This window comes from Tyto alba, unplaced genomic scaffold, assembly GCF_018691265.1.
Source record: "Tyto alba isolate M040663 unplaced genomic scaffold, T.alba_DEE_v4.0 Super-Scaffold_6, whole genome shotgun sequence".
NCBI classification, from domain to species: Eukaryota; Metazoa; Chordata; class Aves; order Strigiformes; family Tytonidae; genus Tyto; species Tyto alba.
This window is the reverse complement of record NW_024881327.1, coordinates 43,850,791-43,866,109: the sequence shown is the minus strand read 5'-3', so window position 1 is coordinate 43,866,109 and position 15,319 is coordinate 43,850,791. Positions and strand designations below refer to the sequence as shown.

The following is a 15,319-nucleotide window of genomic DNA, read 5'->3' as shown; positions in this document are numbered from 1 at the left end:
TATCCTCCCAGATAAGATAAAAGCTGACTGGAAAGGAGGTATAAACAATATTATACTTTTCCTGACAGTCCCTTGAAAAGGGGGCATGGTCTGAGCTCTGGTCAGTTGGCTCCACACACACAAGGTTAAAAGAGCAGACTACCCTGTCAGCAGCCAGAAGACACAAGGAAGTTTTTGTGGTTGACACTCAAGTTCAAAGTAAACCTTTCCAGATTCTTTCCAAGTTAAACAAAATCCAGAGAAGAGGTATGATTCTGGTTTTTGACTCTGCACTGACCAGTAGAGCAGATCACAGACTATAGTTGCTTGTGGCAGAAGACAAAACCAAAAGTTTGAAAATTCACTCTCTCTGGTAGTTGTATTTTCTGTGAGACCTTATTTGAAGTTCTTCAGTGTATACCGGGCAAACCTTGAAAGAGGCAAATTCTTGGCAAAATCTAATTTTAGAGACTTTAATTATAGGCTAGATTAAATGACTGACTGTAGTTCCTACACGTGAACTTTCTACATGGGCCTTCAGTTTGCTTTATTATTAAATACTTGTATTTCACATTTTGCATACAAAAATAACTACTCGTGGTTTTTGTCCATATCAGTGACAGAATTAAAGTTTAAATATGCATCGGCTTGTACAACTGGACTGCAAGAAAAACCTTTTCCCTCATTCTGTCCTTAATTCTTCCCTTTTAACCAAGTTAGAGGTGATGGCTTTGCAAACTGCTCCACACGGATGATCCTTGCATCGAGCTGTTTGCAGATTTGCTGTTCCTGGTATTTGTTCTTGCATCCTGTTTTCTTACAAGTTTATTCCTCTTAATCAATGCTTCCTCCTGAATCCTTGCTCATGCTCTACCCTATCCCTGAAGAACAACTCTCTATGTGTGTATGATATCAGCACCTTGGGGTCACAGCTCAATGAAGTGATTATTCATACAGGTCATATATGAATATATTTTTATATGTTAGTAATATAGAATTAACATATAATTTTTAAGTAAATGAGGAAGTAATGCACTGTGAAAATCACTTGGAAACTTTTACTTTCTATTTAAATTTAAAAATTCCAGTAGTAACATCGCATTTAAATGAGTGACATTACAAGATTTTTAAGGTTTTTGAAATTGTAAGAGACCTTAAGTAAGTGTCTACCACTGCTCTTTGCATTCAAACTGGGACTGACATTGAGGCTTCTTCCATTTAGTAGGGATGGCCAAGCATTTGGGCAGCAAGCAGCAAAGAAAGAGGAAATTAATAAATGTGCAGTGAAAACCTGTCACCATTTCTTTCCTTCCAAGAGCAAAGCAGGAATCAAGAAACTGAATAATCATGTGGTTCCTTGTCTGAGGACAATTTGACTGCAAGCTGGTGGTGATGCATCAAATTTGTAGTAATTCCATAATTCTTCCCTTACTTTTTGAAGAGACCATGGGAAGTCAGAATATGCAGTTGTGATTTCAATTTCTCAGCTGCTCAGATTACATTTTTTCAGTGAGAAATCACTGTTATTTGGTACACAGTGATAACAGGTGAATAGTTTTAATTCTTTGCGAACTGTGAAAATAACGGACACAAAATTCAGAACAGATTAGTTAGTGTATGATGAGATACACAGGATGCTCTTCTGACCACGTCTGGCCTGTTTCTGCTCCAGTTCAACTCAGTGGCACTACCAGTTGACTTCAGTGGGTGCATGTCAAGTGTGGCTTTGGTGACAGAACGATGACCATGCATCCACTGCTTGTCAGCAGAGGCAGAGACCACCTCCATGGGCATGGCCTAGACAGTTATGGTAATCCAGTAGTTTTATGGTTATAAAACTTCCCCTCCCTGAAGGCAGAACTCAGTTACACATCTAGTGCTCTGAGCTGCCGCACTTTCTTTACCCCCAAAAAACTTGCTATAATTTCATTATTACTAGCCATTAAATTTGTGCTCCATCTGCACTAAAACAATAACAGTGAATAAACAACCATTTTATGTTAGAATAACTGTCATGTTTGGCTTCCAGTTGCTTAACAGTGCTGTAAATTAACAGGATTTTACAAGTCCCAAAAAAGTAGAGCTTTACTTTTTTGTTTGCCAAGCAGCACTATAATGCCATAGAGTGTGCTTCAGGGAAATAAGCTAAGAGGAAATGAATGGCACCTAATAAGCATTTGATAAAACAAATTGAAAAATGTATACGGATCAATCCTATGTATATCTTGAAATTTGATGAAGTGACTATGGCATTATAGATCCATGACTTGATAATCCAACTTTGTTTGCATAAATAAAAAATGCTGTGGCATGTTAACTGTGGGAAAAGTTTGCAATTAAGAACCAAATTTCAACACCTGTTTTTGTCACTGATATATGCAGGAATATTTGACTTAAGCATAACATCTGTTTTTTGGTCTAGTCCTGCTTTGAGATAATTTAAACACTACTGAATGATTTCATTACTGGTTTCAGGGGCAGGCCATAAGCCATAGCATTAAACTTTTAAAAATATTCAGTTGAGACTATGCAAAACACAATACAAGATTGTGAATGTTCTTATCCTTTTATTTTCTTCATTAAAGTGTTGTTAAAAGGGAATCTTTAGTTTCAAAGCAGGGCATTTTAATCTGATATTATCTATCAGATACTCATTATCGATGAGAAGTTTGGAGACTGAGCCAATACATTGTGCTGAAAAATAATGGATTTTACAAAAAACATATATTTAAAACTATTGGATTAACAAGTCATTCTGAACAAGCTTTTATGCTTGAAATACTCTACTTTGCTTTCCATTTTTTCTTTTATCTGCTTTCTTTGCTCTTCCCCTTGGAGGCAGTGAAAGTGGTCGGAGCACTCCAAGCTTATCCATGTACTCAGACAGCAAATCTTCACCTTCTGTCTATCAGCAGGCTCCTAGGCATTTCCATATTCCAGGTAGGCATTCACTGCTTAGCTTTTGATCTTCAATTGCTGACACCTGTTTATCCTCTTCTGAATGTAATATTTTTTGGTGTTGATTTGTGAATTTCAAACTACAAGAGAAGAAAATGTCTGACAAGTGAAATCTGGTACCTGTTAATCTTCATGTCAGAAATAAAGGAGTGAGAGAGCTGTGTGCTTATGTAAATATTTAAAAAACAAACAAACAAACAAACAAACAAAAACCCCCAAACTTGCATTAGAGGAGGCACACAGTGACAAATGGACAAATGTTATTAAGCCTACAAAGATACAATTATTTATAGTGCCATGGCTGGTATAGGTCTGTTGAATTTGTGTGTAGGAGGGAAGGCTGAAGGGGTTTTTGGTTTTGTTTTTTTCCTTCTCCATCTACTCTCTGAATTCGAGTCATATTAACATAAACTTTAAAAATAGCTGGAAGACTTAGAACTCCAGGAAGCTCACTGTGTCTGTGTCTTTGCGTATGTACTTTAATGTTTTCAAGTTCACATTCAGTCAACAAGCACATTAAATTTATGACCACACTGTTTAGCTTTTTGACTGTTAAGCACATCTACCTGTTCAGTGGAATAGTTTATGTATGTTAGCTTCTGGGATTAACATTTCTGTAATCACACTGTAATTAGGAATTGCATCTGCTTAGGTCTGTAGCACTAAATAAATCTGATGTCTGTACAGCATGATATGGGAACCCTGGACTGTGGCTCTGGGGGCTTTCAAAAAATTCCCAGAATGCCAAGTTAGCAATACAGTTCAAAATAGAGACAAACTATAGGATTTCTTATAAGAATATTGGGAATTTCCAGAATAAACATCCATATCTGAACATGTACACTTTCTTCCTTAATGGAGAAAGTCCCTTTACAAGAGTCACTGTTATAGGAATCTGTTGTACCTCTATATGAATTTTAAGTAGTGACAAGTAGAGCCAGTTTCTCTTTGTTGTCTATGAAGTATACATTGGTAGTACAGATGTAACCACCTACATTTCAGTGAATGGATGCCATTTGTCCTTGTCTTAAAGCATTTTGGGGGACTTAGGCAGTATTATGCTCCCTGGGTAGATATAGCTGCTGTTTTAAATATATAAAGATGATAGATAAAGCTTCACTCTCTTGTAATAACCAGTGAATAACAAACCACTGAATGAATGCATAGTCTTTGCTGAAGTGTTTGCATTTTTAGTTCTGAGAGGAGACAAGAGCAGCATGTTCTGAACTGCTTGCTTACTCTTTTGTTCTTTCCTTTTTCTTTCCTCTTCCTCAGACACTGGCGTAAAAGATAACATCTATAGGAAACCTCCTATCTACAAACAGCATGGTACAGTCTGCTTTTCTCTGTTGCAGTTTTCTCTACATGTCTTTGTAAAGAAATGCATCTTGACTTCCAAATTAGTTTGCTGTAGTCTTTGCATTTCATTATGTCCCTATAATCTCAAATGCAAAAGGAAGAAAAGTAACGTGAAAATTAAATAGCATTTTCTATAACATGCTGTCCAAGGATTCAGTAAGTTCTCTAAAACTGGGATAATGACATTTTGATTTGTCTTGGAAATTCAGAGCTGATACTAACTTCAAAGTAGTCTTCTTTCTTATGGAATTATATGAAACATGTAAAGGGAGAAGGTTGCTCTCCTTTTTTCAGAGCATGCCTTGGGAGATCTAGTTTTTGCAAATAATTCTAACTTCCACATTTCTGGGGAAAAAAAAGTGCATTGATAAGTTGTGTATATGAAATATCTACTTTTCATCTGCATGTTCTTCAAACTGTAAAGTATCAACAACAAATGTAGTCACACCGTGGCAGTTGGGAACAAATTCAGTAGCTGATAACATCAGCAAGATGTGATTGGAAAATCTTTGGTAGACCCAGCAACAAAGTTTCTGAGTTTCTAAACAAATGAATAAATATGTAATGTTTTATGCCACTGAGAATCTGATTTAAGTTCCTAGTAAATACGAAAAATAGAAATATAAAGTGTTCCTAGTAAATACGAAAAATAGAAATATAAAGTCTGCATTCTTCTATTATTATTTTTGCTGTATAGTTCACTAATTAATATCAGTGCAATTTCCATGTTGGTGTCAATGCATACTGTGTTCTCAGTGATGTTTGGCAATTACCTTGGTTCATAATACATGATTAGTAATAGGGAATTAATTTTTCTAAACTGAATTTCACTATTAATCTTTGGAAATACATAGAAATTCTGCTGCAATAAGGGTGCCTGAAAAGTGCAGAAGTTCATTTCTGATTAAAAGAGTCATGACTGGGGTACTCCTGCATTTAGAAGCAAAGGACAAAAGTAAAAATAAAATACGTTATACAAATCTGCCTCACACTGAAAATTTTTTTAATCATGATTGCACACCTGCTTGGGAATGAATGAGAGAATAAAATAAACATGAGAGGCATTGATCACACTGTGAGCTAAGGCACTTTGCGGATGAAGGCACACATCTTCAGGGATACAGGATTGAGGATGAATCAATGCCACTCTTCATGGCAAGGGAAGGTCCAGGCTTTGCCTGTGAGCAGTGTCTCTGTTGGAGCAACTCCCCCCGCCCTTGCCTTCTGCAGCACTGTCTGCACAGAGGGGACTTCCCATGTTGTACAAAAGAGTGAGAAAGCTCAGTGTGTCTGTTCTCCCATACTTTGGCTTTAGCTGGTAGCTGATAACTTTCCCTGAGTGAAAGGTTAGGGAACTAGAGGTGCATCACTGCCCTCATGGTCAGAACAAGAATACTTTATACGTTTTTTTCTTTCGTGGTAACAGGGAGCTTTAACTGATTTTGAAATACCCAGTTAACATAATTTTTTTAAATTATGCTTTTGTGTAGTTATTTTTATACTATCTTTCACAGAATATGACATTTATTTCTGTTTTGGATGAAGCTCTAATTTGGATCCGATACAGTAATAGGAGAAAGAAATTTGTCAACTGATGTCTCCAACTGAGTGAGTCAGTCCATGGATGTTCACTGTAACTGGTGCTTCATGGTAAAATAACTGCACATTCAGATCATCCAGATTTAGATAACCTCTGTGTTTTTTCTGGGTATGGTTTTGAGCAAAGTCAAACTTGCTGACGTTTCAGTGCACTTAGGTGTTGGTCTTTGATAGACAGTTGCTGCTCACAGTATCCTAATCTTGGGCAATTTAATTTTACCTCTCAGGCAAAATAGTATCTGTTTGGCTTAGTGCTTGATTTAGTGTTATGTGCCAAGCTTACGGTCTGCCCAAGCTTTCTAATTTCTTCTTGTCTTTAGATATACAGATCATTTGAGGCAAGTACTCAGGCTCAGCAAAAAAAGCTACTGACAAAGGAAAAAGTTGAATACCGTAGTGGTGTTTGGAAAGATCATGAGCAAATGCAAAGTTACAATCATCTGGTGTAAATCAACATAGCTTCACAATTTACATAAGCTGATGACATGGCTTCAATGTCCTGTATCCTGGTTGTGTCATTTAAGTTTATAGATATTTTTGGTTTGCAAAGAGGATTCTAAGCAGCAGCTCTTTTTCTTTCAGGCCAGGCATTTTTATATCAATTTTTCATCCCTCAGATATGCAGTTGAAGTCTGGATGATGTCAATTTTGCACTGCTGTATGGAGTTGTTCCTCATAGTCACTGGAGTGAGCAGAGAATTTAGTTATCAAGTCAGCAACCTCTATAAGTTAAGAAGGATATATGTTTTAAGTTTTCTTTTATAGATTGTATATAATATAATATTTCAGTGTTCTGAAAGGTTATGTTGAAAATACATGCTCATTGTTTTTCTACTGAAGAGCAAAACATAATTTAACTCAAAAAAAACCCCAAAAATCAATGAGATTTCCTTCCAATAAAATAAATTTTAAGATAAAAAATAAATAAAATTTACTTTTTGTTCTGGAAAAACTCCCAGCTAAAGCATGAACGCATGAGCAGCTGATGATTCAGCTCCTCAAGCTAACTGGACACTGAACTAATATAATACATGTTGAAAAGGAGCCAGAGAACATTCCTTTGCTGAAGAGACCAAGTTTGAACAAACAAGCACAAAAATGTTCTTTAAAACAAAAAGTGCAAGAAGCTCTTCCAAAACATTTGCCTTTAAAAGGTTTCGGTTACAGCAGCGCCCAATAGATTTGCTGTAGCTACAGCTTCTGTGTTTCTATTGTAAACACCCAACTTCAGAATGAAAAAAAGGTGTTGGAAAAGTGGGACATACAGAGAGATCAGATTGAGAGCTGGGGTCAGAAAGTGAAGAGTGCAGGAGCCTGCGTGGTTGTTCTTTTGTGTGTTCATGTTTCAGAAATATTTGAACATCATTCAAAGTTTTAAAAAAAAGATTGACGAGATCTGCTCTTCGGCAATATTAGCTCTGATGCATGTGAAGCTTGCAGTTCACATTGGGGTTCACAGCAAAACCGAGTATCCCTTGTGGTGGTGAAGCTAATGCTCAGTACTGAATGAAATTCAGGCCACTTGGATTTATCTGCCAGCAATGTGTTGTATAATGCCCTTTCAGAAACCTGGTAGGGACAGTATTCCTTGGCCCCATTGATTATGATTTTACTCCTCTGCATCTCTTTGAAGTCAGATGCTCTCAAGATCCTGTGGAACATTTGAAATCTCTGAATAACATTTTGGAGCAAACTTTATTTTTTTCCTTTAAAAACTTCAACATCTTGAAACGAAAACAATTTCCAAAAGTGCATCAGATTGCCTATATGGATTTCTGATTTAGTGAGAGCAAGATCCATACATATAAACTGGAACAACTGGTTGACTGGTGGTTCAGGGTATGCCTCCAAAATATCAGTGAACCAGGTTTAAGTCCTTGCAATGTGGGGACTTTATTCTTCACCTGTCATATATGGATATTTCTTCCTATTATTTCTCAGAGAAGCAGCTTGCCATCTTGAGAAAATGCCCTCATCAGGGTACTGTTAGCTAACTGTGAAAACCTTGTGTTTTTTTCATAATGCTGTTTTTATTTTATGACCCAGCTTTGTTTTGCCACATTAAATTGAGAAAAAAACAACTCTACAGTTACAGATTTTCACCTCTAACCCATAGATACTTTCCTTACTGCAATTTGTCATTTTTTAGTATCACCTCCTCAACAAAACTAGTTAAGGTTTGGATGTGAGCTGTGTGATGGCATCAGAAAATGAAACAGAATAGCACTGAAATGCTCCTGGTGATGATCTTTTGCCAGTGTTGTTTAGATGTAGGGCAGGTCCTCTGCAAACATGCTGGCTGGTGAAACAGAGAGGGCAGAATTGTTCCCGACTTGCAGGGAGTGTTGCAGTACTTCTAATGGTGCAACTTAATCTCCTCACCTCTGTCTGCGAATCTAATCTGAGACTTATTTTTTGCGTTATCATACTATTTTTATTATTAATAATATGTTTTCTGGCTACATCGTGTTGCATGGGGCTCTTGTGTTGCCCTTTTACTCGGTCATTGCAGACAACCCCCTTGTTATGAAGACTTCTCATGGCCTTAAAATTATGCTAGATCATTGCATTACTCCAGTTTTGTACCATTAAAACTCCCCAAAACAGCACAGAGTGATACAAAGGCAAGTGGGAATCAGGTTTTGAAAATCTATCTGAAATTATGTGAAATTTGGCACAAAATCTTTCTGTAAAATTCCGAGATGTAACTCAGTGTCTGTAACAATACTCCAGGATATAACAGACAAGGAAAACCACATTGGATGGTTCAGAACTATCTTATGAATAGCCTTTAGATTTTCAGTTTTGACTTTTCTTCTCAGCAAGTTGGAAAGTTACAAGAAAATAAACCAACAGTAAAATATCAGCAATATTTTTTTTTGTTAAAAGACTCTTTAAAAAGAGGGCAATATAGTCAGAAAAATGTTTGGTCAAAGGATTGTGAATTTTAGAGACTGGCATATCCTCTCTTGCAGATTTCATAAAGAGATAATATCAAATTGGTTCCTATCTTCTTTACTATCATTGCCTATCCTTTTTGTGAATGAAGGAGGCCCAGGTGTGCAGACCACAAAATATCTATGTAACCATATGTACTTTCATGGTCATAATAACACAGAAGAAAGGGGGAATGTCTGCACTGTGACTGCATAAATCTGTCCCTAAGTTATAATGTAGGTTTTTCCCACCAATCGTTCCCCAAAAATAGTTTCTTCCTAAAAAAATAGGTTCAGAGTCCATCAGGAATAGATTTTCAAAATGCAGTGTATACCTGAAGGATGAATATTACTGCAATAATTTCAAAATTATTTTGAGTAATTCTGTGAAACCATAGCTCTACACATCGAATTTCCTGCCCAGCTCTGTGATTTTGGGGCGGGGGGGTTTCCCCTCTTAAAATATATTTGGAAGATAACCACAGCCAAAACAGAAGACAAAAAAGATACAATCTGTTTCAACTTTTAAAATTAACTTAATCTTTCAGCAGCAAGAAGATCAGAAGGGGAGGATGGAAGCTTGGATCAGGATAGCAAGAAGGTAATGATCAGAAAGAACAAAAGGGAGCATTTTATTGATCTTTCTTGAAGCAACTGTTTTTAAAAACACATTCATATGTAAAGGTATTCTTTCATGTAACTGAAACAATCATTACTACTTTTAGGTCTTTCCAGGAAGATATAGAAAAGCTTAATCTCTCACCCACATGGTTTAGAATCTACATTCTACAGTAAAGAAAGAAGTAGTGATATTGAGATTAAGAGCAATAAGATCATGGATTTTCACTCAGTCTTAGTATATACATTGGTGATTCAGCAAAGCCTGTAGATTTAGGGTGCCTATTAACATACAAGAAAAATGCTAACATCAGAATAATTATAAGAAAATTACATTGCATCTTCTAAAGTGGAGCACAGGGGACAGCTTAATTAGCAGATAAACTATCCTCAGCCCAGATGAAAGTTAAAAGTTTTTGGTAGCTGTGATGTCTAAATTATGATATAGCCAACTTTTGTAATTTGGTAAAGCATGGTACAAGTTGCAATGAGCATAAACATACAGTCAGTTCACAAGACTTCCTGGACAAGTGGAGTAGGAGAACTGCATTCAAGTGTTAAATCCTGAATCTTGTAACAGGCTTTTACTCTCTCCAGCTAAAGACCAGCTGGCTTATTCTGAAAGGGGATATGGACACCAGAACTAATTCCCCGGATTTGGACACACGGTCCCTGTCTCTTACTGCTGGAACCGACAGAGAAAACTTCCTGAGGGCGCAGGAGGGCGTGACTGCCAGCTACTCCCGTGAGTATCCCCTGCATCCCCTGGCCCACCGGCATTGTCGATAGGAATGTGGCAGCTTTGTCCACATAGCTCTCTAGTTGGCTTTATGCTTCATTTCTCTATCATAATTACACCTATTTGTCTGGTTTGCTATGGCTTGTAAGCATTTAGTACCTTGAGACTTCGACAGCGAAACTGTTTATAGTTTCATATTAGTGAAAGAAGAAGCATTGCTTGTATAGAGAAACTGTATTTTCTCTTTGTAGAGCAGAGGTTCCTTACCACAAAAACCTGCCCCTCATTAATACGTAAAAGTGCCTGTTATATGCTATCTATTTTCAATAGACAGTATGGTAGTATCAGGCAGATTGTTGACTTGTACTAATTACTCCTTGATACAAACTATGTATTTTGAGTATCAGTAGAGACATTTATTCTGTATCGTGATAAGCAAAAAGAATACTTTGCTCCAAAGATTAGCTTAGAATAGGCATTTTTTTGCTATCGCTCACAGTTGCACCTGTAAACTCACAGAAATCTTCCATGTGTAAAAGTGGGGTAATCTTCTTACTAAATACTGGTCTGAAGACCGTATGCCCATGCTAGCTGTCAGTACCAAAAGCATGTTCCACACATTTCTTACTCCACATTTCAGCAAATCAGAAAATGAATGAAATGGTCATCAGAACCAGGTCTGAATTTTGCTTTAAGATTGCATAAATGACAAAAAATACGTTAAATGAATTTTAATGGATAACTAGGCCATTCCTTTCCCTGTCCCCTCTACTTTAGACCACAGAGCAGTAGTAGGTCATCTGGGGTAAACAAGTTGGGGAAGCAATTTTCCAAAAGAACGCATGCAACGCAAGGCATGTCTGGCAGCAGGGATAAGATGTCATTCTTGTGGGCATTTTGGTAATGTGATAGCTGGCTCCATCAGCTTATATTAAGGAAATTATGGTTTAGCTATTTAAGGAAGAAGAAAATCAGATGCTACAAAGTCTGCCACAAGGCTGTAACAAGATAAAGAGGAAAAGTTATTTTGGATCATCAGTCTCAGTGGTCTAACTTGAAGGGATTTGATTCTGTAGTCCTCACCAGACATTGCATACATGTCCACAAGGTGTATTGTAGGATTCCCTGTGCAGGGGAAATGAAGTCTGACCACCTCACACACCTAACATCTGTAAGTCATTGCCCAGAAATGAACACCTAAACCTTTCATTGTAATGTACACATCGGGTATGTTTGGAAGCTTTCTGGAGTTGATCTGATGCTTTTCTACATATATATTGAGAGAATGGTCCTTGTGTGCAAATTTTAAGTAGGGAGAAGCATGTAGCACACTAAGAACTGTGTTATACAGGAACGACATATGGTGTCACTTTTTTTCATGAGAATATTTCTATACCTGTCACTCTCCTATACCAGCATTTCTTTTATGTTTTTGGATTATCTTTGGAATGTGGAACTATTAAAACTAGAAATGCAAAAGACAGTTCACACCTCTGTCAGAGTCAGTATCACCTCTGTGCCAATGCAATATAGGTTGTGTAGTTAATTTTCCGCTGTTTTTGTCAGCATTTCTCTGTCCCTTGTGAAAGTTGGCCCTGTTACCCTGTTACCCAATTAACAACTACACAGAAATTATACTGAGGAAGTTTTCTTTTCCTGACGTTTACACTTCTTTTTTTTTTTTTTCCCCTTTTTTTTATGATTTTATTCATCCACCTGACTGCTTTAATACCTATGAACATCCAAAATAATTCCTTCTGTACTCAATGTTTCCCTATTTAGTACATGCCTCATTGGCCATTGAAGAGTAGCTTCTCTGCCTCTTGCACTTATGGTTGAGAACTCTGGCATTCAGCCCCATCTCTATGACACAGTCAGTGAGTATCAGATAAAATAAACTTTTTGGGTACAGGCCTGGTGCCAAGTAGTTACATGCAGAGTGGAGGGGCATAGCAGGCATCAGACTGCAAATCTCTGGTGATGTGTCCAAACATACTATGCAAACAGCCCTGTGTTCATCTCAGCAAACGAGAGAGGGGTTATTCTGCTCTAGGAGATACTTAGCCACATTACGTTAGCTATATGCCCAAAAGAATGCATCTAACAGCAAAACACGTCAGTATGAGGCTTGTGTAATTAGCGTGGAGCTTGCATCTCCTCACATTCACCTGTGCAAATGCATCTTGTTTCTGTGTATGTAGAAGTTTAATAGTTAATTATTTACCATAATTGATGATTTTAATTGTCACATATTTAAGGAAGCAGCCATCTAGTAAGCTGTATAATCCTTGCTGTTCATGTCTCCCTGATGTGCTGAGAGGTAACGTCAGAATATTCAGGTTGGAGTGAATATCATACAGGAAAAGCAGGAGCTGTATCCATGTGGAGAGTAGCTGATGTTCAGATAGTGCCTATTTAGAGAGAAAGATTGGCCAGTTACTTCAGAAAATTTACTTTAACAAAACAACTGCAGTTGGATGTGATAATGACCTCTATGTGGTTGTTGGCTTTTAGTGTTAGATTTTTCCTTTATATTAAAAAAAAAAAAAAAAAAAAAAAAAAGAAGCAAAATAAGACATGTTTAACTTTGTAACTAAGTTCATGGGAAACAGAAGCTAAATGAAATAAATACATGTCCTACTGGAGTCAGTGGCTCTTGCTAGCTTCTTTTGGGCTATTTTGGCTTTATTTGCCTCTTGGATTTTTTCCAGGCAGCCACACGATGTCGCTTGTGCCCGCGGATGTGTCTCAGCCCTGGCAGCCTGGGAGGCAGCTCCTCTGCTGCTACATGCCAAAGTGAATTGTGTTTGTTTTCAAACTGGTCTTTACCTTATTGCATTTTTCCTTGGTAACTGAATAGTATTATTTGGCAGTAGAAAAAACTGCCTCACCCATCTTCTCTGTAGCCACGAGGCCAAGAAATTGAACTCCACACTGATGTTCAACACCAGCATCTTTTTCCAGGCAGGAGCAGAGATGATAGTTTTGTTGCAGATACATTAATTCTGTCTCACAGGTATTATACTTTGCCACTGGTGTCACTACCATTCAGTTAACAGGCAATGATGTTTCTAGTTTCCAAACTGGAACAGCTAAGTGATCCATCTAATTCAGTATTCATCACTTCATCCCTGTATTGGATGTAGAAACCTCATGTGGAGCTGAAAAGAAAAAGTTCTGCTCATAGTTTATCCCACTCCTCAGATGGTGGTTGATTATGTCTCTAAAGCATATCTTGATTTTAGAGATCATCTTCATCTTGCTATCTTAAATAAGTCAGGCTTATCAAGCCTTCTTTCCTGCGATGAGCTTTCATTGCCCTGGTTATCCTGTAGGCCACTGATCTGGTGGAGTTAATTTAACCCACCTGAACACTAATGAACAAGAACAGCACAAAGGATCTCTTCAGCATCTCCTGCCTGAAAATACTATTATTTCAGTATTTTATATTTATCAGGACAGACATTTCCAACTTTTGGGATTTTTTACAGTTATATTAACAACTCAAGGTCATCTTGTGATTGAGCTGTATATCTTAAGCCTGTCTTCTTCCCCATCATTTCTAATTAGGAGCTCTCATCTTAAATAGTAGAAGTTTGGGGTATTTATTAGTCCCCAAGTACATGACTTTCCCATGAATTATTAAATTTTATTCCATTTCTATTACTCTGATGATCAAGGTTATCTCAGTTTTTTGTGATATCCCAGTGCTCCTCTATATTGGCAGTGCTTTATAACTTTGTGTAGACAGCAAAGTTTATTAGCCCATTTCTATTTTTAGTGTCCAGGTTATTAGTGAAAATGAGAGGCAACTTCAATTCAACACCTGTCCACGCTGACACTTTTATCTATTAGCTCTGATCAGTTCTGACTACCCATTTCTTGCATTTCATTATTTCATCGCTGTCACTATAATTCCTCTGATAAACTTAATCTTCTCCAGATTTGCATTTAATTCCATGTGCAGCCAAATACCAAGCACAGTAATGATATCCCATTAGATAAGACCCAGTAAAATTTATGTTATGGAGAAGTAATTTTTCTTAACAAAGAAAGCTACTAAGCAAATCTGGCACTGTGTCTTTAACTTATGTAAAACCAATTAAAATCTATGTGAATATAATTGATTTTCTGTTTACTTTGATATGTTTTTGTTCTGTATTTCCTTAAGTTTTCTGTTGGAAGCAAAATGGTAGTACCTTATTATCTTTTTCCCCTCAAATATAAAAACTATTGTTGCTCTTCATCAGTGGTAAGAGGTATTGGACTTGCAATTCAATGTGAACTTATTGCTCTCTATTTAAGTACATTAAGTGCTTTGAATTACGTTTCTATCACAACTGTGATTCATTGGCATACCCTTATTCTGTTAGCTTTCCCTCCTTGTTCAGTACTCTACCTTTTGTTCCTAACAATGGAGGTGAAATACTCCTTCAGTGTTGGAGCTCTACCTAGGTTACCTTTCACCTCTGCTGTGTACTGACACAGGGTAACTCCCAGTGACCCCATTTCTTCTTTTCTTGTTCTCTTTTTCTTTGGATAGCTGGAAAACTTTTTGCTATTTGTTTTAATATCATTTTCAGCGTTTAACTCATCTTGACTTCTGGCAGTTCTCACTTTATCTCAGCACATTGTGAGCTCTTTGCTGATCCATCTTTTTTTTTTTTTTTTCCTTTTTGTATGCTTATTTCTAATCATCTCCTTAGGGTATTTATTAATCCAGTGGGGTCTGGATTCCCTTCCTGCATTCTCCTTTGGACATAGATTGCTAACATTTTTGACAGGAATAAGCATTGAACATTCAGTTCTTTGAGCTAACTGACTTCTGTATAACTCTTTGCATCAATTTATCAAAGTTTCCTGTAATGGAATCAAGAATGCTTATTACACATGTGTTTGTTCATCTTCTGTTTAATTTAAATTGATTCAGCTTGTCACCTCTATACAACATTATTTTTATTAACCAAAAACTAATGTGAAACACCCTCTTGTCCTTTCATTCAGAAAAGGAACTTCAAAACTTCCTTATTAGACTGTCAGTATTAAAAATAAGGCTATTCAGTTGTTTCATAGTGACTGCACACAGTTTCATCGCCATATTACATCCAGTTTGTTCATGGTATCACCACTT

General features: G+C 37.0%; 1 protein-coding gene across 17 annotated transcripts in view; it reads left to right on the top strand.

The window, feature by feature from the left end:
- Window positions 1-15,319, top strand: part of ABLIM2 (actin binding LIM protein family member 2) — a 145,317-nt gene that overhangs the window by 110,782 nt on the left and 19,216 nt on the right. For 9 of the 17 annotated variants that reach the window (XM_042808158.1, XM_042808154.1, XM_042808151.1 and 6 more), the window contains 4 exons: window positions 2,818-2,919; window positions 4,213-4,266; window positions 9,380-9,432; window positions 10,047-10,194. In XM_042808158.1, coding sequence (XP_042664092.1) covers window positions 2,818-2,919; window positions 4,213-4,266; window positions 9,380-9,432; window positions 10,047-10,194 — 357 coding nt within the window. The remainder of the gene's footprint in view (window positions 1-2,817; window positions 2,920-4,212; window positions 4,267-9,379; window positions 9,433-10,046; window positions 10,195-15,319) is intronic. The other 8 variants (XM_042808161.1, XM_042808166.1, XM_042808163.1 and 5 more) reach the window with 5 other exon arrangements.